We start from the raw sequence: 21259 nt of genomic DNA on the forward strand, positions 1-21259 counted from the left end.
GGCTCCCGGGCGGGGATGGCGGCGGCGGCCGAGCCCCGGGCCCGCGCCTGGCTCGGCGGCGGCTCCCCGCGCTCCGGCAGCCCGTCCTGCAGCCCCGAGCTGGGCGGCCGAGGCGGTGCGCGGGCGGGCGCGGGGCCGGGCCCCGGGGCGGGCGGGAGCCACCCTCAGAGCGGCCACAGCTTCCGGAAGGCGACGCTCACCAAGCCCACCTTCTGCCACCTGTGCTCCGACTTCATCTGGGGCCTGGCCGGCTTCCTGTGCGACGGTGAGCGCCGCGGCGGGGGCGGGGGCGGCGGCGGGGGCGGCGGGGGCGGCGGGGGCGGCGGGGGCGGCGGCGGCGGGGCCCTTCCTGCCTGCGTGCTCGCCGCCCCGGCCCGGCCCGCGGCCCCTCGGCTCCCCCGCGCGGACAGGTGTGCGGCCCGCCCGGTCGGCCCCGGGGTCAAGGGGGCTCCGCCGGCAGGTCGAGGCCGCGGCGCGCGCAGGACGCCCTCGGTCGGGGCGGCGGGGCCTGGCCGGCTGGCGGGGCGCCTCCCGGACCCGCGGCCAGAAGCACTGCGCCCGCCTCCCCTGCCGGCCCACAGGCTCACCTGAGGCTGCAGACGTGCTTGGGCAGGCTGACTCAGCTTTAGGTCTGAGGGTGGGCCAGGCCTGCACAGGGGAGGGGTGGCGGGGCAGGGCTCAGGGCTCAGGGTCAGGGTGGGCCCAGGCCCTGCACAGGGGAGGGGTGGCGGGGCAGGGCTCAGGGTCAGGGTGGACAAGGGCCTGCACAGGTGAAGGGTGGCAGGGCAGGGCTCAGGGTCAGGCTGGATCCAGGCCCTGCACAGGTGAAGGGTGGTGGGGCAGGGCTCAGGGTTAGGCTGGGCCAGGCCCCGCACAGGGGAGAGATGGCAGGGGCACAGCTCAGGGTCTGAGGGTGGGCTCAGGCCACCCACAGGGGAGGGGTGGCAGGCGCAGGGCTCAGGGTCTGAGGGTGGGCTCAGGCCCTGCACAGGGGAGGGGTGGCGGGGCAGGGCTCAGGGTCCCTCTCAGCCAGGACTTCCTGCAGGTGCGGCTCTAGGTCTAAAGGGCGAAGCAGCTCACGGAGGAGGCGGGCTTGGGGTGACACGGAGGCCGCCAGTGGGCCGCTGTGTGGACACCCCCCACCTCGCACAGAACGGGGGTAATCTTGGCCAGCAGAGGGGCCTGACGCGGGTGTGGCAGGAAGAGCGTCCTCCCCGGCGGGAGCACCCGGGGCACAGGGTGCGGGGGGGCCAGGCACTATCTCCGCGGCCGGAGGTCCATCTGTGCGCCGCTGCCCTCCGCGTAGGAGCTGGTCTGGGCCTGGAGGGAGGCCCGCTGGGTGCCCCCCTCCCTGTCCGCCTCTCCCTCCTCTGAGTCCAGCCTTCTGAGGTGTTCTGATGCCAGGCGGCTGCCGCCAGCCTGGGAGGGACCTGTGTGTCCCCTCCCTCCTCCCAGGGCCCAGGGCCGGGTGGGCAGGGCCCCCTCTAGGCTCCCCCCACTTTTCACCAAAGGCTCTGCTGGACAGTGAGTCCTGCACCTGCCGCCTCCCCAGGGAGCCTTGCCCACCCGTCCCAGCCCAGGCCCCCTTGGGCCCACTCGCTGCAGGTGCTGCCACGAGCGGCTTCCCCTCGCGCCCCTCCCCCGTCCCGTCCATCTCCAGGCCTCCCTCCCTAGAGGCCCGCACCCCAGGGTGGGCGGCCCCGCGGAGCACAGCTCGCGCCTTTACCGCCTCGGGGCCAGGGCAGCCGTCACCGGGCTGCCGTCCTGCCTGCGTCAGGGGTCCTGGCCACGACAGCCTGGCTCTGGTCTGAGCAGGTGCACGACACGTGGGAGGGTCATGAGGGTATTGAGAGCTGGGGCACGAGGGGAAGCGGGTCTGGGGGGATGTGGGAGGTGCCCGCCGACCTGCCGGCACCGGGGGCCAAGCAGCAGGTTGGGAGGAGGGCTGGCCGGTGTGCGAGGGGCAGGACTAGGGCACAGCCTGTCCCCACGTGGGCTCCTGACGGAGGAGGAGGGGGTCACGGTCTCCATCCCCCAGGGCTGGCTTGGGGGGGGTGGGCGGGCCCCCGTGAGCTCTGGCAGGGTGGGCCTGTGGCAGGCGCACGCCCCGTCCCGGGCTGGCCCCGCCGCGGCCCTTGGCGCCGCCACCCCCCGTGTGCCCAGGCCGGGGTCTCGGCGCTGGGGCGGGTCGGGAGCCAACTGCCGCTGCTGTCGTTCCGCAGTCTGCAATTTCATGTCCCACGAGAAGTGCCTGAAGCACGTGAAGACCCCCTGCGCGAGTGTGGCCCCCAGCCTCGTCCGAGTGCGTATGGACAGTGGGCAGGGCCGTGGGGAAGCTGGCTCCATGGCCGGTCCCGGGCTGCAAGTCCCACTGGCTAGCTGGAGGGGGGAGCCTGGCCAGGGGAGGATGGGGGGGGCAGCCTGGCTGGAGGATGGGGAGGAGCCCAGCTAGGGGATGGTAGGGGGGAGCCCGGCCAGGGGGTGGTTGGGGGGAGGCCAGCTCGCAGGATGGGGGCAGCAGAGCCATCCTTTGTGCGACCGCACCCCTGCTCGTGAGCCCCTCCTGGGGCGGCAGCCGGGTGCCCTCCCTGTGCCCACGACCCCCGTCTGGAGCCCCTGCCTGTCCGCGGGCCGCCGTGCGCCACTTCACCAGGTGGCCCAGACATGGGGGTCCCCCCGGGGCCAGTGAGGGAGCCGCGTGGTGAGGGCCGGGGGCCCCGGGGGCCCGGGGGCCCGGGGCCGAGCACAGCGGGGAGGGCCGGCGGGGCAGGACCGCGGGCAGGGGGTGAGGCTGCCGGCGGCGGGCGAGGTGGATCCGCTCCCTCAGGTGCCCGTGGCCCACTGCTTCGGCCCCAGGGGGCTCTACAAGCGGAAGTTCTGCGCCGTGTGTCGCAAGGCCCTGGAGGCCCCCGCGCTGCGCTGTGAAGGTACCGCGGCCGCCCTGACCCGCCCCAGGGCCCTGGTCTCGGCGGCCCGGGGTGGGGGTGGGGGTGGGGGTTCCGGGGCTCCCCTCACCGGGAGCGGGGCAGGGGGGGCAGCAGAGGTGAGAGGCTGACCCTGCCTGCCCAAGGGGGGACCAAGGACGGGCCTGGGCCCCGCAGAGCTGCCCCAGGGAAGGGGCAGGGCTGGGGGAGCGGCGAGAGGCCCTGAACCCTGCCCGCCCCTCAGTGTGTGAGCTGCACGTTCACCCCGAATGTGTGCCCTTCGCCTGCAGCGACTGTCGCCAGTGCCATCACGACGGGCACCGGGACCACGTGAGTGCACGGCCTGGGGGGGCGCGGGGTGCGGGGGCGGCCGGCCACTGACGGCGCCCCCTCCGCAGGACGCTCAGCACCACCACTGGCGGGAGGGGAACCTGCCCTCCGGAGCGCGCTGCGAGGTCTGCAGGAAGACGTGCGGGTCCTCGGACGTGCTGGCCGGCGTGCGCTGCGAGTGGTGCGGCGTGCAGGTGGGGGCCCTGGGGGGCGGGGTCCTGGGGCGGGGCGCGGCCCCCCACCCCCGACTGCGTCTTACTCTGTCCGGGACCTGGTCTGAGGGTGGCTCCTGCCCGCTCCGCCCGGCCTGGGGAGGGGTCCTGGGCCCTGCGTGGCCCCGCACAGTTGAGGGCCGCCCTTGCCGCCCCCAGGCCCACTCGGTCTGCTCTGCCGCGCTGGCCCCCGAGTGCACGTTTGGGCGCTTGCACACCCTGGTGCTGCCCCCCGCGTGCGTGCGCCTGCTGTCCCGCAACTTCAGCAAGATGCACTGTTTCCGCATCTCGGAGGGCGCGGTCCCAGAGCCAGGTGAGGGGGCAGGCACTGGGGGTGCCGGCTGGGGGCTGGGGTGGGTGGGCCCTGGGAAGAGCTCGGCTGTGCCCCTCCCACAGGTGACGAGGACGACGGGGTGGACGGGAGCACCCCCGCTGGCCTGGGCAGGGAGGCCCCGGAGTCCAGTAAGTGCTGCCTGGCTTGGTCCCCGTCCCCAGCCCCCTGTCGCCCCACCCCCCATCCCGTGGCCCGTGTTTCCATCCCCTCCCCCGCTCCGTGGATTCAGACCCGTTTCCGTGGCCCAGGCAAGCTGACCCTGAAGATCTTCGACGGCAACGACGCTCTGCAGAGAAACCACTTCCGAGTCATCAGCGTCCCGCGCCTGGCCAGGAACGAGGAGGTGCTGGTAAGAGCCCCCGGGCGGGGCCGAGGCAGGGGTCCTGGGGTGCTGGTGGCCGGCTCGCCCGCTCCCGTCCACACCGGCCCCGCCCTGCAGGAGGCGGCGCTGCGGGCTTACTACGTCCTGGAGGACCCTCGAGACTTCGAGCTGCAGCCAGTCCCCGCGCCCGTGCCGGCGGGTGACTCGGGGGCGCGGGGCAGGCCGCGGGGGAGTGGGGCCGCAGAGGAGGAGGGCGGCAGAGGCCCCGAGGCTTGGATCGTCCGCGCCGTGCCCCACGCGCAGGAGCTTCTGAGGATCTACCCCGCGTGGCTCAAGTGAGACCCAGGCCGGAGGCCCAGGCTCTGCGGAGGGAGTTGGGGGTGGGGCCCTGCGACCCACGCTCCTGGGATTGTTCCGCAGGGTGGGTGTGGCCTACGTGTCCATCCGTGTGACCCCACAGAGCACAGCCAGGACTGTGGTGCTGGAGGTTCTCCCGCTGCTTGGGCGACAGGTGCGTATGCGGCGGGAGGCCTGGCTGGCGGCAGGGGGTCTGGCTGGTGGCCTGGCCCTGGGGCGCGGCCCCGTGAGACTGGCCCGGGCCGGTGGGGGGGTCCCGGCCTGATGCCTCCCACTGCGCCCTCCACAGGCCGAGGGTCCTGAGGGCTTCCAGCTGGTGGAGGTGCTCATGGGGAGCCGGCAAGGTGAGTGGGTGGCCTGCGGGGTGTCCCCCGATCCCCGCCTGGGGCCCTGAGTCCTGGTCCTCACCGGCCTCGTCTGTCATCCCCACAGTCCAGCGGACAGTGCTGCAGGACGCAGAGCCCTTGCTCGCCCGGCTTCGCGACATCCGGCAGGTCATTGGGTGTGAATGCTGGTCCCTGCGTCGCAGCGGGGAGCCTGCCCCTGGGGCCCGCGGCCGTCCTGGCTGCTGGTGCTGCCCCTCCCGGGCCAGGCGCTCAGCTGCTCCCTGATGTCCCCCTCCCTGGGAGGTGGGGTTCCCAGCCCCGGGCTGCCCCAGGGGAGTGGGGGCCGCCCCTGGGAGCAGGCCTTTCCGTCGCTCGTGGTTCAGCCAGGGCACCTTCCCAAGGGCGCCTCTGTGGGGGAGGACGTGGGGGGCCAGGCGACCCCCCCGGTGCCCGCTCAGTGCCCTGCTCCCCCCACAGACGTCCCTGCGGCAGATGAGCCAGACGCGCTTCTACGTGGCCGAGAACAGGGTCGTGGCCCCGCACGTCTCCCTGTTTGTGGGGGGCCTGCCTCCCGGCCTGTCTACCCAGGAGTATGCCAGCCTCCTGGACGAGGCCGTGGCCGCCAAAGGTGTGACCGCCTGGGCTGGCCCGGGGCTACTGGGGCCGGGTCCCACGTGGGTCTGTCCTCCTGTCCGCGGCCTGGGCGGCTGGTGCCGAGCTGAGGTCGGGCTTCCTGGGGTGGGTGCGGGGACATGTGGGGACGTGTGGGAGCCCACGTCCCCGCGGGCCCTGATGGCAGCCTGTGCTTGCAGCTGGCCTGGTGTCCGTGAGCCGCGTCTACTCCTCCCAAGGTGAGCCGCCTCGGGGCCGGGGTCGTTCTCTGGTCGGGGAAGGGCCGCCCTTCCTGCCTCGCGTCACACGCCCCACTCTGTGTAGGACCCCACCTTTTCCCGGGGAGGCCCCTGGGAGAGAAACACTTCTGGGCGTCCTCCGGGCTCCCGGCTGTAATTTTGCTCAAGCATGACGGAGTCGCAGCGCGTCCCCCAAGACCCGTTCTGCTCTTGGGTTTGCGTCTTTTCTCGCGGGAGGCTCCCAGTCTGCCCAGACAGGGGAGGACGTTGCCACGAGCCGCGGGGCCCTTCCGAGGTCCACGGTGGTCATCCGTGTCCTCTGTTCTCGTGGGTGGGGTCCTCCCGCCGTGGGCCCGGGGGCTCCGTGTGCCCAGCCACGCCACCCCTCGCGTCCAGCGGCTGTGTCCGTCTGTGAGCTCGGCCATCGTGGAAGGCTCCGCGGGGGAGGGGGTCCTGCGCCGCGTGGGTGCTGTCAGATGGCCCGGCCCAGGGTCCCTTTGGGCGCGGGACGGGGGCGGGTCTGAGCGTGCGGCCCCCCTGCTGCAGGTGCGGTGGTGCTGGACGTGGCCTGCTTCGCAGAGGCCGAGCGGCTGTACATGCTGGTCAGGGACACGGCGGTGCACGGCCGGCCACTGATGGCCCTGGTGCTCCCAGACGTGCTGGTGAGTGGACGGCGTCGGGGCCCTGGGCGCCTGGCGCCACCACTGCTTGGCCGAGGCGCGGGTAGTGGCCCAGTTCGCGCCAAGGGAGGACCTGAGGTCCGGGGTGAGAGGCCTGCCTGGGCCAACGGGCAGGAGAGCACGGGACGCGGGTCCCAGCCCAGGGTGGCCGCCTCCTAGGGGCCACACGCAGACCCTCCACAGGGTCCCTGGGGCCACCCCGGACCGGCCGGTGGGGCTCCTGACGGGACGGCACCCAAAGAGGGGGCTGGGGTGAGCGCAGGGCCGGGGCGGACGCCGGCCAGGGCACAGCCCTCTGCCCTCGGCCCCGCAGGCCCCAGGCCTTCCCCAGATGTGGGGCTGCTCCGACCCCAACCCCGGCGCCCGGGCAGGTGGAGCGAGTTACACTGCGCCCCGACTGGGGGCCGTCCCCCCTGCTCAGGGCAGCGCGGCATCGCGGGGGCGAAGTCGGGGGCCTGTGCCCACTGCCCAGTCTCTCCCGACGGCCGCCTGCCTCGGGCTGAGCAGGTGAGGGACGTTGCCCAGGGGTGCCCCCGGCCCATGCCCGGCACCCGCGTCCTTGGCGGGGCCTCAGCCCTGCCCGTGTCCCTGGGCACCGCGCGGTGGGGCTGGTTTGTTGGGGACCACCGTCCTCGCGGGGCGTGTGCCTCGTGGCTCCCAGAGGGCGGCGGGTCCCACCGGGCGTCCAGCCGGTGTCTGGGCTGTGTGGCTCGGCAGGGGGCACAGCCTGGGGTGGGGGCCGGACGTCCACCCGGCTGCCCAGTGAGCGTGGGTGCGCCCCGTGTGGGGGGGCCCTGAGTGGGCAGTGGCGAGGCGGGGATGGCGGATGCGCCCAGCGCTCAGGCCCGTGTGCTTCCCGGGCGGGGGCTCGGGCTGCCGGGCGGTGCAGGGGGAGACGCAGGCACTGACCCGCCCCCATCTGTCAGCACTCGAAGCTGCCCCCAGACTGCTGCCCCCTCCTCGTGTTCGTGAACCCCAAGAGTGGAGGCCTCAAGGGCCGTGACCTTCTCTGTAGTTTCCGGAAGCTGCTCAATCCTCACCAGGTCTTTGAGCTGACCAACGGGGGGCCCCTCCCCGGGTGAGTCTGGGGGTCCCCCATGCGGCTGCTCACAGCCTGGAGGCAGCGGGGGCGCCGGGGGAGGCCGGGGGGGACAGGCCGGGGCTCCCCACCAGACGCCCTAGGCCGCTGTGCGCGGGGCCGGGTGCCGCGGTAGGGACGCTGGCGGTACAGCTCCTCCCATGTGCCCGTCGCCAGGTTCCACGTGTTCTCCCAGGTGCCTCGCTTCCGGGTGCTGGTGTGCGGAGGGGACGGCACCGTGGGCTGGGTGCTCGCTGCCCTGGAGGAGGTGCGGCCCCGCCTGGCCTGCCCGGAGCCCTCCGTGGCCATCCTGCCGCTGGGCACAGGTGGGGCCGGCCCGCGAGTCGGGGACGGGGCCGGGCGGTGCTGGGGGTGGAGGGTCAGTGTCCTCTTGCCTGTGTCCAGGCAATGACCTTGGCCGGGTCCTCCGCTGGGGGGCGGGCTACAGCGGAGAGGACCCGCTGTCCGTGCTCGTGTCGGTGGACGAGGCTGACGCTGTGCTCATGGACCGCTGGACCATCCTGCTGGACGCCCATGAGGCCGGCGGTGGGGAGACCGGCGTGGCGGACGTGGAGCCCCCCAAGGTGCCAGCGGGGCCTGGGTGCCGGGCCGTCCCCTCCGTGGGGGAAGCTGACCGCCTCACTGGCCGCCCCTATTGCCGGGCAGTGCCGACGACAGCGCAGAGCTGGGTTGGGGACGGGGAGGTGGGGAGACCCGGGGGGCTGACCAGCGAGGTCACGGGAGAACGGGTCTTGTCTTCAGATCGTGCAGATGAGTAACTACTGTGGGATCGGCATCGACGCAGAGCTGAGCCTGGACTTCCACCAGGCCCGGGAGGAGGAGCCCGGCAAGTTCACAAGCAGGTGCGGGGCATCGCAAGGGGGCTTGGGAGCTGAGGACAGCGGGGGCCGCCCCCTGGTGGTGGCGTACTTCCCGGGGCCTCCTGGGGCTTCCGCAGCCTGTCCTGGGCCCCGCAGGGCTCCGCCCCGACGGTGGGTATGCGCCTGCCCCCAGGTTCCACAACAAGGGCGTGTACGTGCGGGTGGGGCTGCAGAAGATCAGCCACGCCCGCGGCTTGCACAAGGAGATCCGGCTGCAGGTGGAGCAGCAGGAGGTGGAGCTGCCCAGCATAGAGGGTCTCATCTTCATCAACATCCCCAGGTGCCCGTGGGGGGCTCCCGGGGGCTCGGCCTGGGCGCCCTAGGCCCCGGGTGCCCCCGCCCGCTTACCCGTGCGCCCCTCCCTCGGTGCAGCTGGGGGTCGGGGGCCGATCTGTGGGGCTCCGACAGCGACTCCAGGTTCGAGAAGCCGCGCATGGACGACGGGCTGCTAGAGGTGGTGGGGGTGACGGGCGTCATGCACATGGTGAGTGGGTGCAGGCAGGCGGGGGGTGGGGGCACCGCGACGCACTGAGCCCCCGCCCCTGCTGTCTCCAGGGCCAGGTCCAGGGGGGGCTGCGCTCCGGCATCCGCATCGCCCAGGGCTCCTACTTCCGGGTCACCCTTCTCAAGGCCACGCCCGTGCAGGTGGACGGCGAGCCCTGGGTGCAGGCCCCCGGGCACATGATCATCTCGGCCGCAGGCCCCAAGGTACGAGGCGGGGCAGGGCCGGTGGCGCCCCTCGTGTGGAGGCCCCTGGGTGCCCGGGGGTGGGGGGCATGGCCATCCTGCCCCCAGCTGAGTACCCCCCTCACCTGCCTGGTCCTCACAGGTCCACATGCTCAGGAAGACCAAGCAGAAGCCCAGGAAGTCCGGGGCCCCCAAGGATGCCCGAGCAGACGGGGTGCCCGCCCCTGAGGGGGACCCCAAGTAGAGGAGGGCCCGCAGCAGCCTGCGTGTCCAAGGGCGGCCGTGACTGGGGCTGCATGGACTTGCCGCTGGTGGACAGTGGGGTGTCCCCTCATCCCCGGGCCACATGGAAGCTGCTGCTGGGTGGCGGGTGCGGACCTGCTGCCCTCCGATCCCGGGATAGGGTGGGCGTGGGGCTTTGGCCAGTGGTCCCGGCCGTCCCTGCTCTGCGTCCCCTGCCACCTGTGAGCCAGCCCGCTCCTCCACAGCCGCCGGCTCTCTGAGCCCTGGGGCTGCCGTGGCCACCGGTCCCCTGGCTGCTGTCCGCGGACGGCTGGCTGGAGCCTCGTGGTGACCGAGGGCACCTGGGGATGGAGGCCGCGGCCACGGGGCTGGCCCCCGCCCTGACGATGGAGCGGACGGGAGCCCCGCTGGAGGCCCCGAGAAAGTTTACAGGGTGTGAGGTGGGAGGAGCTTTAATCGCCTGCTCGTCTACACTGCGCCTGCGTCTACACTGCGCCCGCAGGGGCGGCCCCAGCCCCTCAGCTTGGGGAGTCTCCTGTGCCCCGAGAGGCCCACCCACCGCGCACCTCCCGCTTGTCCTGGCGTCGCTGCTGGTGCCGGCTGGCTGGGCTGGGCCTGCCCCGTGTCCCCCGAGCTTCTGCCAAAACCGCACAAATGCACTGTCGCAGCCACTTGTGGCGGAACATTCATATCTCGTGCCTCCAGCACACAGACGTGTGTTTGCTCTGACGTCCCCATGGTGCCATTACTTTTGCTTTGCAGGCCTCGGTGTGGGTTCTGGTCTGTCGTCGTGTGTCCTTCTGTATTTAAGTGAGTCTGTGCGCCCCGACGGGGCAGTGTGCGCCTGGCAGCCAGGCCCTCGTGTGTACCTTGTCACTACCTGAATGTAACCCTAATTTATATCCAGGACAAATACAGTCTGGGCACTGCTGTCCTGCTGCTGTGTCCTCTGTGCCCGGGGACTGGGGGGGGGGTGCCTGGCAGCTGCCCAGGAGCTCTGCACGCAGCAGGGTGGCCACGCTGGGGCCTGGGGACACCCCCGCCGAGGGCCGGCACCCACGTGGCCTGGCTGAACGCACGTGGCCACGGGGCCTGGGCTGCAGAGGTGCATGCCGGCTCGGCAGAAGCAAAGCCCCTCCCGGGAGCCCTGGGGCAGGACTGGGGGAGACCCCAACTCCCAACGGGCGAACAGCGGGGCGGGGCAGGGGGCGAGCTAGCAGGTGGAAGGGAGGAGAGGGGCCCGCACGTCCTCCTCGGCCCCGGGGGCTGGCCGGGCCAGGCCCCGCAGGGCCCGCAGGAGCGCCGAGGCCAGGCGGACGAGCAGCCGCAGCAGCAGGAAGGTGAGGGGCACCGCGATCTGCGTGAGGTGGAAGATGGCCGTGCTGACCCTGCTCAGGAAGCAGGTGGACGCGAAGGCCAGCAGGCTGGCGCACGGGTACAGCGCGAGCTTGGCGAACATGAACGCGTGCTCGCGGCCCCCGAACCGAGCGGAGGGCTGCAGCGTCTCCCGCTCCTGCAGCAGGGCCGTCGTCCAGATGGCAAACTGGAAGATGCTGGCAAAGAAGATGATGGCGCAGCTGACGCGCACGCTCTCGAGCTCGTCGCGCGGCTGGCGGGCGAAGGCCGAGGTCTGCTGGTAGGCCAGGGGGAGGCCGCCCACGAAGGCCAGCGACAGCGTGTTGAGCAGCCCCATGGACTGCGTGGCTTTGCGGATGTGCAGGAAGAGCGAGTGGTGCGCGAACCAAAGCAGGCCCACCGTGGCGAAGGAGCCGAAGTACGCCAGGAAGTGCGGCCCGTATGCGCTGAGCGCGGCCACCAGGCTGCCGTGGAACTTGTCCCGCACGTCCTTGGAGTCGGGGACGTTGTCCTCACTAGGACGGTGAACACATGGCATCTGTGGCAGCCCCCCCAGGGCACCCAGCTCCCGGGCCCCGAGGTCCAGGTGAAGGACGCGGGAAGGTCCTTGGCCTCCGCGTAGGCACGCAGGGCCCCGGGCGCCTCCCCGCGCTTCATCTGAAGTTGGGAGAGTGCGGCACCCCGTCCGCTAACGGCCCGGCCCCCAGCCCTCTGGCCCCCACGGGCGGGTGCTCCTGCCATTGCCCACTGCCCTGCAGCCGCCTGCCCGTGCGTGCACGTGGAGAGTTCTGAGACCGCGGGGCTGAATGTTACCCTACGAGCCCCTCGAAGGCTCGTCTGGGGTCCTCCCCCATGGACGTCCCCACCTGCGTGGCCCAGAGAGCCCGTCCCTGTGCCCTGGCCAGGAAAGCGCCCTGAGACCCTCTGTCCTCACGGTGGGGGCCACGCACGTGCCTGCGGGGGTCGGGGAGCTGCCTCAGGTCCTTGGGCTGTGGCTCTGGGCAGAGCAGAGAACACACCCCCGGGCCCAGCCCCACAGGCACGGGCTCCTCGCGGCCACTCGCGAGGGACCTGGGGCCAGCGCGGCCCTGGCTGCAGGGCAGAAGCAAAGCTGCCTTGTTTTGGAACCTCGGGCCTAAGCCTCAGAGATCAGCACCAACGATCATTTGTGCCCAGTTTGTGAGAAATCATAAATGACAGGAGAAGCAAGCCATCAAGAGAATTAGGAGAGCTAATGGCTTAGGCCCCCAGATAATCGATGTAAGAAATCAACGTGTCGTAACCCAACAAAGTAAGGAAGTGCTGAAACGTGACCAAAGGAACAAGAGACCCTAAATAAGAATGGAAAATACGAAGGAAAAAAGAGGTGAAACGCAGCAATGAAAATACAGAAACTAAAGCTAGAACCTTAACAGAGCGAAGGGTAAAAGGACACGGTGAAGGGCAGGGTGAGCAGAAGGGGGGTGCGGGAGCTGGGGTGGGGGGAGCCCCGCGGGGAGGGGTCTGGTGTGCACCCCGGGTCCCCAGCAAGGAGGCCCTGCGCCCGGGGCGGGGCCCTCTCCCCACGGGGCTAGTGGGCCAGGAGCCGCCGCGGGGCTGGAGACGGGGGCTGCGGACGCCCTCCCTCGGGCCTGGGCCTTACCAGATGTCCAGGATGAGGAGCGTGGCCACGATGGCGTAGACCCCGTCGCTGAAGGCCTCCACCCGCTCCTTGCTGAGAGGTTCGTGCAGGTCGAAAGTGAAGAACTCCACGCTGTGAGCTGGGGGCTCTTGGGGGCCTGTGGGCGTGCCAGGAGGAGGAGCTGGCCTGGGCAGGGGGTGTGCAGGGACGCCTGCCCGTCACGGTGCCCGGGCCCTTCCCACGCCCCACGGGTCTCGGGGAGCCGTGCCGAGGCCCCGCACACCGGCCCGCGCAAGCACCTACCCACGAGCCTGCCCTTGCACCAGCTGGACGCCTTGCTGACGTAGGGGAGGAAGATGACCATCGCCATCAGCAGGTATGACTGCGCGAGACCCACGACAGGTCAGGAGGCGAGGCAGTGCCAGGAGTCCCACCCAGACGCCGTCCGCTCTGCAGGGATGGGAGCTCGGGCACCAGGAGAAAAACCAGGTGGATTAACCTCCGCAGCTGGGGGACCTCGTGTGCTGGGAGTACCGCCGGGAACGCAAGCAGCGCAGACGCGGGGAGCACGCGCCCGACTCCCCTCCACAGCCCGGACACGACGGGCCCCAACCCAGAGCGGCGGACGGCCTGGGCAGATGCTTCCCCCAAGATTCGGGGTGGCCGACCTGCACGGGGCCCCGAGCAGCAGCAGCAGCATCGGGGGGACACGGGCAGCACCACCAGCTGACCCCCACCCCCGGGTGCAGCTGCTCTCCATGGAGCAGACACCGGCAAGCCTTGGCGAGGATGTGGGGGACTGGACCCCAAGCACTGTGGGGGTAACGGGGCAGCCGTTGTGGAAGACCGCGTGGATGGTCCTCAACGGAGCACGGGACGACCGGGTCGGTTCCCAGCACTGAGGGCAGGGCCCCCACAGCCACAGCAGCCGAGATGCACAAGCACCCCCGTGTCCAGGGACGCGTCGTGGGGCCCCCAAGGAGCCCAGAGAGGGAGATCAGACGCCTGCTACACATGAGCAAACCTGGGAGACACTGTGGAATCAAAGACGCCACACGGAAGCCTCCTGCTTTATGACTCCACGTACGTGAATTACTCAGAGGCAGGAGGTGGATCAGGGTGTCCCAGGGAGCGGGTGCAGGGGGGTGGTGACTGCAAACAGGCTGGGGCTTGTGTTGGGCTGATGGGAACATTCCAGAAGGAGGTGTAGGGGCGGCTGCACGGTGACCTGATCGGAGCCGACGTCACCGACTGCGCAGCGGGCGAGGGCAGGGAGGTCAAGTGTATGTCGTGCACATCCCTCGCGATCTGACAAAGGGCGTGGGGCCAGGTGGCCGGTGTCCCTGACCCCGAGGCGGCTCAGCAGGTCCCGGCGGGGCTCTGCTTGTGCTCACAGCACCCGGGGGGCCTCCTCCTGCCACCCCACCTGCACACCTCGTACCGCGAGGTCTCCTGATGGGGATTCAGTGACTGTGTCCTCAGTACCGTCAGGGGGACAGCGGCACACGTCAGATGCACCACAGATCTGCTCGTGACCGTTTCCACGCCTAACAGACGGCGTCACGCGCCTTAGCGACAGGCACACTGAGGGACGGGCCTCCCAGGTGTGAGGCAGTGGACGCGGAATGTTCCAGGGGAGGCTGAGCCCTGCAGGAGCAGCACGAGGGCTGCCTCAAGAGACAGAAATCGACATGAGTGGTGTCTAACTGGAGGCCGGCATGGCAGGCTGGGGCGCAGGCCGTGGGACCGTGGGCACCATCGAGGAAGGTGGTCCTCGGGGAGGGAGGGTGGCCGGGACCAGGCTGCTGAGAAGGAGCTGGGCCTGGAAGGTGGACCCAGCATGGCATCTGGGAGGAGGGGGCTGGGGCCAGGGCCGGGCTGGCCTGGGGGGGTCACAGGTGGTGGTGGGCCTGGGGCTCCAGGTGAGGAGGTGAGGGGGCAAGGGCAGAGCCACATGCAGGGGAGGAGGGCGGAGGGCTGACAGGGCAGTGGGGGGCCGCACAGCTGGCTGCGCCACCACGGAGCGCCATGGCCCCGCCGACCCCACCCTGAGGCCACGGGGCCCCCACCCTCCTCCTCCCCAGCGTGCTGGTGCAGGTGTCCCCCCACACTGCCGTCAGCCCCCCGGGCGTGGTCACCGCCGGCTCCCCCGGGCCCCACGAGGTGGCACACCAGACACTGCCCCGCAGCCCAGGCACGGCCTACCTCACGCCTCGGCTCTGCTGGCCCAGGCCACCCCCCACCGCAGCTGTCCCTCCGATCCTCCACGCGACGGCCCTCGTCATCCCTCAACCCCCGACTGTGCAAGCAGAAGCCGCTGCGGCCGCCCTGAACGCCCCGCCTGAAACCAGGACGTGCCCACGGCCTCAGCCCACCCCTGTGCTCCAGACTCCCGTCCCACGCATCCCCCGCTGGGCCTGCCCTCCCCACGCAGAGCTAGCCTGCTGTAGGCACAGCCAGGCACGCCCGGCCCAACCCCGAGCTCCTGCAGCATCCCCCGCCAGCACCCCTGCACCTCCACATGCCCAAGACCGAAGCCCGAGGCGTGCCCCCACCTCTCGTGGCCCCTGCGTGCACCTGCCCCGCTCTGCCTGCCGGGGCCGGGCCTCTGGACGCCTGGGCCGCGCACCCCCGGCATGCGGCTCTGTCCTCGGGGAATGGGGCTCGGCGGGGACCCCGCTAGCCTGCCTGTGTCAAACTTGCAATCACACAGGTTTCCTAGATGTTCGCAGCTGTGCTCTGGGTGGGAGACGTCACCGTCCTGCATGGGGGCTCCGGTAAAGGCAGGAGCCACGCAGCAGCTTCCCCGCCACCCCTGTAACAGCCGCCTGTCTATCTGTCCGCGCTTCTGCAGGACGGAGTGTTCCAGAACAATGCTGCTATTAAACTAGCTGATGGCTAAAAACAGGGCACTGGCCCCTTGATCCTGCGACCTGGCTGCTGCGGTTCCGCGTCCGCGCACCCACTCAAGGGTACGGTGGGGACAGGCCAAGCGGTCCGGGGACGTCCTGACCTCTGACCACACTGGCTGTGCCCGGTGTTCCTGAGGGCCGGCGGCCAGTCCCGGCCTCGGGCTTCCTCCGCTTCTCCGCCCACGTTCCCCGTGCTCCCCCGGGTTGATCCTCGTGCTCCCTAGGCGCCTCTCGCCTGCTGTGGTGGCAGCGCCGCCAGGACGCCTCCCCCAGGAGCCTTCCAGTGTCGGCTGCCCTGGCGGCCTTGCCAGACCCTCCCTGGGCCGCGCGCCCCCCCCCCCCGTCTTAGAGCGCCCACTGGGGGAGCGCGTCCCTGGCTGTCCCCATCTGACATGAGTGTCCTCCCCCAGCCTGGGCCTCCTCCCTGCACAGCAGGTCCTGGTGGTGGGTGTGGGGGTGCAGAGGGGGGCTTGCCCTCAGCTGTCCTCCGCGGCAGCCAGGGCCCGGTGCCTCCCGGGGGCACCTGCTCAGGGGAATGGTCACGCCTCACCGTCCCCTGACCCTCCACTCACCAAGGGGTAGAAGAACAAGGAGAAGCCGGCGGCCACGAAGCACAGCGCCGGGCCCCTGAGGACGATGCGCAGGATGTGCTGCCGGTAGAGGGCCCTGTGGGGCGCGCGCTCGATCTGGGGGTTCAGGAGGTAGGGAAAGTGGAAGGCGTACACCACGATCAGCGCCTGTGGGAGAGGCAGGCTGCAGGGCACGAGCAGAGGCCGCTGGCCGGTACCCCCACCATGTGCGCGGACACAAGCCCGAGACGCACGCGCCGCTGCGAGGCCCCCACGGGAGCCTCTGCTCTGCTCCTGGGGCCACGGGGGGGTGGGGGGGGGAGAGTGGTGGTCTCCGCGCCTTGCCCCACCCTGCCCTGGGGACACCGGGTGGCCCCGTTGCACCCGCTCTCCGGGCCAGGCTCCAGGAATCTTGGGTCACCCTGCGGCAGGTGGCCGGGGGCAGTCGCTGTACAGCGTGTTCCGAGGGCACGACACCACCGCACCGATGCACCATGTCCCGTCCCGCACGTGTGCACAACACGTGTACATCACATTCTCCAGGAGGACGAGCAGGTGGGGGCGGCAGGCCGGGGTGCCTACCTGCACGGCCCCGATGGCGATCACACACATGCAGAACAGGAAGATGCCCAGAGGCACGTCGGGGAACGTCACCATTAAGGAAAACTGCAAACACCAAGACAAGACACAACCAGGTTCCGCAGCCCCGGAGCCGGAGGCCAGAGCTCCCGGCCGCGCAGCAGGCCCAGGCCACAGCTGTCAGCCCTGAGCGTGGGCGCCGGCAGGTGTCCCCACCACTGCGGGCCCCCCGGGACCCCTGGAGGCCTCCCCTCCTCAACCAGCCCAGAAACCCCGGAGCAGCTCCCCGCGAGCTCTTCTCCTCTTTGCAGCTCCGTGCTCCGGCCTGGGGCCGCCCAGCCGGGCTGAGGGCTCCTGCGGAGGACGTGCCTGGGCCGAGTGTGTCGCCCGGGGGGCCACCGCAGGTACTCACGGTGAACGGCAGGAAGGTGATGGTCATCATGCAGGCCTGGGGGAGGAAGGGCAGGCAGGCAGGCGCTGCAGGCCGGCTGCGTGGCGCCTGGAGGCCCTGCTGCCCGGGGGACCTCTGGTGGCGCCCCCTCGGAGCCATGTATGTCACGTCCGAGTCCTCGCCCCGGGCAGCTCACCCCTCACCGCCCACAGGGGCGCCTGCAGGAAGGACGCGCAAGGAGCCGGGGGGGGGCGGGGGCGGGCGCCAGGCTCCCTGCGCCAGAGGCGCCGGAAAGGCCGAGCCCTGCTGGCCTCCTAGGAGGACGGGCCTCCGAACGTCATCGTTTCTCAAGAAACGAAAGGACTCACCAGGTTGAGCAAGGCAAGCGTGTCATCTATCTTCCCAACAACCTGGAACAGTCTAAACCGTGTGAGAAAATCAGGAAGACGTGCAGTCAACAGAGGCTCTAACGGCGTCACACGGGCCCCAGCGCTCTTGGGTTAAAACAGCAGTAAAAGGTATCATGGGGGCAGCGGGGGAGGGTCTTAAGGAGGCTGCACACCCGGCGTGGAGCCCGACGTGGGGCTGGGTCTCACGACCCTGGGATCGCGACCTGAGCCGAAATCAAGAGCCACACACTTAACTGACTGAGCCCCCCAGGGGCCCCAAACATGTCGTTTCTACACTTAAACTACTAGCTAGCACACGCGGGTTGGAAGACATTGAAAATACAAACAGGAGACCCAAGCCCCTCACATTTCCGAGTCCCCTAACTTGGGGCGCGTGGCTGGGCGTGAGAAGCCCCCGATGCACGCGCTGGTGCTGGGGACTGTGGAGGGGGACACACCCGCGGGAGGCGCCCCACGTGCCCTGGGCACGTTGGACACCACGGGGGACTCCTTCAGGCCTCGTGTCCAACGATCACTTTCAAGAAAGGAAATCCTCCCCGAGAGGTCATCCTCCAAGCCCGCTGAGGCAGACGGCCTTAGTGGGGCAGGGCGGCGGGAACAGGAAACCGCACCCGGGCCGGGGGCAGGCGGGAGCTCAGCAAGGGGCGACTCAGGTGCTGGGCAGCCCCGCGGACCTCAGCCCCCGTTCCGGGCGGGGTGGGTTCGGTACTCAGGGCGGGCTCCGGGGACAGCAGCCCCGGCCACCCGCTGAGCCCGGGGGACCGTCCAGCCGGGAGGCCCGGGGGGACCTGGCCGCTCTGGGAACTGTGGTGCGGGAGGGCGGCCTCGGCCCGGCCAGTGCACAGGGAGACGCCGCGTGTCCTGCACGGCCACCAGCACGAGCACACGGGCCGGCTGTGACTCCTCACCCCTGCGAGCCCAGCCCCCAACCGGAGGCACCTCCTCTGCAGGGCGCTGGGCTCACATCCCGCCCCCACTCCACTCCTGGGAGTCCTCCCGCCCCGCTCGGGGGTCCCCTGCGGCCCCGGGGCACCGTTCCTGTCGGGTCGCCAGGAACCCGTCCTCCTCGAGAAAGCTCTGGCTTGGGGGCGAGCCTCCCGCAGCCTCCTCGCCGGAGACCCAGCCCTTCCCTGGACCGCACACGCCCCGAGGGAGCCGCCGCGACCCGCCTCAGCCTGAGTCCCTACCTCGTGTGTGCTGCCCAGGCCACAGTCACGATGAGAAACGTCATCAGATAGACCGCAATCCTGGTCGCTAGAAGCTTCTGTATACTTTTGTCAAACTGGTGGAACAGAAGAGCATCACCATCAGAGCCGGCCCCACCAGGGCCCGAGGAAGGTGCCCACCTGCCCTTCTCGGAGGGGCCTCTAGCCCAGCCCCCCGATGCCCCGATGCCTATTTGGGGATCTAGTGTGGAGCCTCCCCCGGCAATGGCAGCTCTTGAGGCTCGGCACTCCCCAGTCCAGAGCAAGGCTGCCGACCGGCCATAGAGCCCGGTGAGGTCGTGGCGCCACCTCCCCCAGCTGGGAAGGGACCTGGAGGCACACTGGGGACAGAGCAAATGGGCTGGACACAAGGCTGGGACCCCTGAAATCGTGAGAAGGATCTGATGCTTCTGAAGGAAAAACTCAAGTGGAAAACTCATCGCTTTACCATTTTTGCTGTTTTTTTTTTTTTTTTTTTTAAGATTTTATTTATTTATTTGACAGAGAGAGCGCACAGGAGCAGGAAGGAGGAGAAGCAGAGGCAGAGGGAGAAGCAGACGCCTGGCGGAGCAGGGAGCCCGATGCGGGACTCGATCCGAGGAACCCGGGATCATGACCTGAGCCCAAGGCAGACGCTCCACCGACGGAGCCCCCAGGCGCCCCAGGCTGGTTCTTTACCCTCAGCTGGGTGTCTCCCCCAGCACCCCAGGGCTTCACCGAGGACTCAGTTTCTGAATTGCTAGGTTTTCGGGGCCTTGCCTAGCCCTCCCCTTCGAGTGGGGAGGAGCCCCTGCTGGCAGACACCCTCCGGCAGGGTCTCCCCGACGGCGTCCCCAGACCCCAGCACAGCTTTCTGGCTCCCAGCTTCCCCATGAACCAGTCACACACTCACTGAAGACAGGGAGGTTCAGCCCACACACCTCCCTGCGCTATCCCCGGCATCTCCTGCTCACACATCCACACTCCATTCTTTTTTTTTTTTTTTAAGATTTTATTTAATTTCTTTGAGGGAGAGCGAGCACGTGCAGGGTGGGGAGGGGCAGAGGAGGAGAGCCGACTCCCTGCAGAGCCTGACACAGGGCCCAATCCCACCACCCATGAGATCAGGACTTGAGCCAAAACCAAGAGTCGATGCTTAACCGACAGAGCCCCCAGGCGCCCCTCACCCACACCCCATCCTGAGGTCTCTGGCTGGCCAAGCCCTCCCCAGAGAAGGTTCTGGAGCGGAGCACAGCCAGGCGAGCAACAGGGCCCCACTGGGTCCCAGGCCTTCTTTGAAGAGGGGTGACTAAGGACCAAAGTGGCACCAAGCCTCCACCCACCCGCTGGGTGCTGGCTGCTGGCACCAGGCTACACCTGCATTTCCACCGAATTCTCTTCAAAACCCTACCCGCGGTACGACTGCCAGGTTTCCGCAGATGAAAAAGACAACATGTAAGCGGCTCCTGTGAATCCCAGCAGCATCCAGGCTAAGCGTGCTCAGGGGGCCCAGCGGGCCCAAGCACCTCGCGCCTCACTCCCCTGGGCCTCACCTGCACCCTCGCTTACGCTGGGGGGTGAGCAAGGCACGCCCACACACGCACGCACAGGGACTCTCAAGAGTCTTCCAAAATCACGTCAGCTTTCGAGGCGCTATGTGTCACTACTTGCTTTATAAATCAGAAGTATTCTGTTCATAACATAAACGGAGACTCTGCTTCAGAAAACCCTGCTTCCCACGGACTTCCATGATGGACCCCCCCACCCCGTCCCTGGGCACGGAAGCTGCAGGCTGCCCGCAGCCCCTCCACGTGCACCGTGAACGACACAACCAGAAGCCCGATGGGCTACCCCTGTCTGGGGGCCAGGATGGGGGCCAGCCAGGGCTGCTGAGGGAGAAGACGAGCTGGCCCAGGCCCGCCAGCCAGGCACATCTTGGGGAGCCTGGACGGGCTCACAGACTGAGGGAGCCTCCTGCACCTCACCCTCACAGGATGCTGCAGATGTTGTCCCCAAGTACCTGTTCCGGGGAGATCTCCGTGTGGGTCACAGGCAGGATCTAGGACCGCAAAGACACAAAAAGAACCAAGGGGCATTTCTTGGGCTGTGCACAGACCACTCCTCGGACGCCCTGGGTCAGGGACTCGGGCCAGTGCTGGACTGTTCCCCCACCCATCCAGCTGCCTGAGTGGCTGGGGGACCCCAGGACACTGCTGAGACAGGGCAGGGTCGATGCTGGCCAAGCTCTACCAGAAGGCTATCTTGAGAGGGTAGGATCGGGGTCCCGATGTGAGAGGGGGCTCCGGGTGGGGCCCCACACGGACCATCACGGTGGCGATGATGGACAGGAGTGCGTCACTGAAGCTGAGCATGCGATGTGAGTGCTGGATGCCATCAGCAGCGTCCTCATCCCTTGTGCCCATGGGGGAGTCCCCCTGTACACTGAGGGTCGGTTCTGGGGTCTGGGGTCCGGACATGGTGGGGCCTGGGAAGAAGCACAGGTCTGAGCGGGCCAGAGCGCCACTGGAGATCCACCCCTGCTGGCTTCAGCCATGACACGGGGTGGGCTGGTGCCTGAGAGCAGGATGCCCCCTCCAGAAGGGGGCTCAGTGGTGGTTAGCAGGACCCCTCTGCGGGGCAGGAAGAGTCCCTGCCCCCTGTCCTCTCCCAGGAGGCCCCTGCATTTCCAGCCTGCAGGAAGAGCATCACTTCACTGTGAGCGCTGTCATCTGGGAGCCACGCTTGGAGCCTGTAGCAATGGGAGAAACAAGAGAAGGTGCACAGGCACACGGCTGGCACTCGACACGCTGTGTCACCAGCCTGAAGCCCTTGACCCCAACACCAGACCACTGTGCTGTCAGACGCTTTTATCTTAGAGGTGGGATGTTCCTGCATCCCAGGACTAACCAGGCCCGACCCTGCTCAGCTTCCAAGATCAGACGAGATCGGGCATGTTCAGGGCAGTATGGCCGTGGACGACACGTGGGGTGTCCTATGGGACCGAGCCCCAGT

General features: G+C 69.5%; 2 protein-coding genes across 9 annotated transcripts in view; one reads left to right on the forward strand and one right to left on the reverse strand.

Annotated features, from left to right (window-relative positions):
• On the forward strand, nucleotides 1-10156 carry DGKQ (diacylglycerol kinase theta). 2 transcript variants are annotated; one of them, XM_025438485.3, is made up of 23 exons: nucleotides 1-265; nucleotides 2223-2302; nucleotides 2828-2927; nucleotides 3169-3254; nucleotides 3323-3448; nucleotides 3626-3779; nucleotides 3863-3928; nucleotides 4049-4149; nucleotides 4240-4457; nucleotides 4543-4633; nucleotides 4769-4823; nucleotides 4912-4973; nucleotides 5283-5433; nucleotides 5618-5656; nucleotides 6203-6318; nucleotides 7263-7414; nucleotides 7592-7740; nucleotides 7820-7998; nucleotides 8177-8277; nucleotides 8429-8575; nucleotides 8668-8779; nucleotides 8851-9003; nucleotides 9125-10156. In XM_025438485.3, the coding sequence occupies exons 1-23, from the start codon at nucleotides 16-18 to the stop codon at nucleotides 9224-9226; spliced, it is 2790 nt and encodes a 929-aa protein (XP_025294270.1). In that variant the 5' UTR covers nucleotides 1-15; the 3' UTR covers nucleotides 9227-10156. The 2 variants fall into 2 exon arrangements, with proteins under 2 accessions (XP_025294270.1, XP_025294271.1); XM_025438486.3 differs by lacking the exon at nucleotides 1-265 and adding an exon at nucleotides 988-1815.
• TMEM175 (transmembrane protein 175) overlaps nucleotides 9662-21259 on the reverse strand; it is a 22997-nt gene continuing 11399 nt past the window's right edge. For 3 of the 7 annotated variants that reach the window (XM_025438491.3, XM_025438487.3, XM_025438490.3), the window contains exons 2-11: nucleotides 20572-20732; nucleotides 20268-20306; nucleotides 18251-18345; nucleotides 17022-17073; nucleotides 16675-16710; nucleotides 16266-16349; nucleotides 15687-15851; nucleotides 12506-12584; nucleotides 12224-12359; nucleotides 9662-11096 (exon numbers count right to left, since the gene is read on the reverse strand). In XM_025438491.3, coding sequence (XP_025294276.1) covers nucleotides 10439-11096; nucleotides 12224-12359; nucleotides 12506-12584; nucleotides 15687-15851; nucleotides 16266-16349; nucleotides 16675-16710; nucleotides 17022-17073; nucleotides 18251-18345; nucleotides 20268-20306; nucleotides 20572-20724 — 1497 coding nt within the window. In that variant the 5' untranslated portion in view covers nucleotides 20725-20732 and the 3' untranslated portion in view covers nucleotides 9662-10438. Of the gene's footprint in view, nucleotides 11097-12223; nucleotides 12389-12505; nucleotides 12585-15686; nucleotides 15852-16265; nucleotides 16350-16674; nucleotides 16711-17021; nucleotides 17148-18250; nucleotides 18346-19800; nucleotides 19938-20267; nucleotides 20308-20571; nucleotides 20733-21259 lie in introns of those variants that run through there. The other 4 variants (XM_025438493.3, XM_035714662.2, XM_049108096.1 and 1 more) reach the window with 4 other exon arrangements.

This window comes from Canis lupus, chromosome 3, assembly GCF_003254725.2.
Source record: "Canis lupus dingo isolate Sandy chromosome 3, ASM325472v2, whole genome shotgun sequence".
Taxonomy (NCBI): domain Eukaryota; kingdom Metazoa; phylum Chordata; class Mammalia; order Carnivora; family Canidae; genus Canis; species Canis lupus.

Excerpts from the sequence above, each read along its gene's own strand:
- DGKQ (XM_025438485.3), top strand. The coding sequence starts at position 16 with ATGGCGGCGGCGGCCGAGCCCCGGGCCCGCGCCTGGCTCGGCGGCGGC. Across the intron at positions 3,780-3,862 it reads GGGCGCGGTCCCAGAGCCAG|GTGACGAGGACGACGGGGTG; the intron begins GTGAGGGGGCAG and ends CCCCTCCCACAG. Across the intron at positions 4,634-4,768 it reads TCCCGCTGCTTGGGCGACAG|GCCGAGGGTCCTGAGGGCTT; the intron begins GTGCGTATGCGG and ends CGCCCTCCACAG.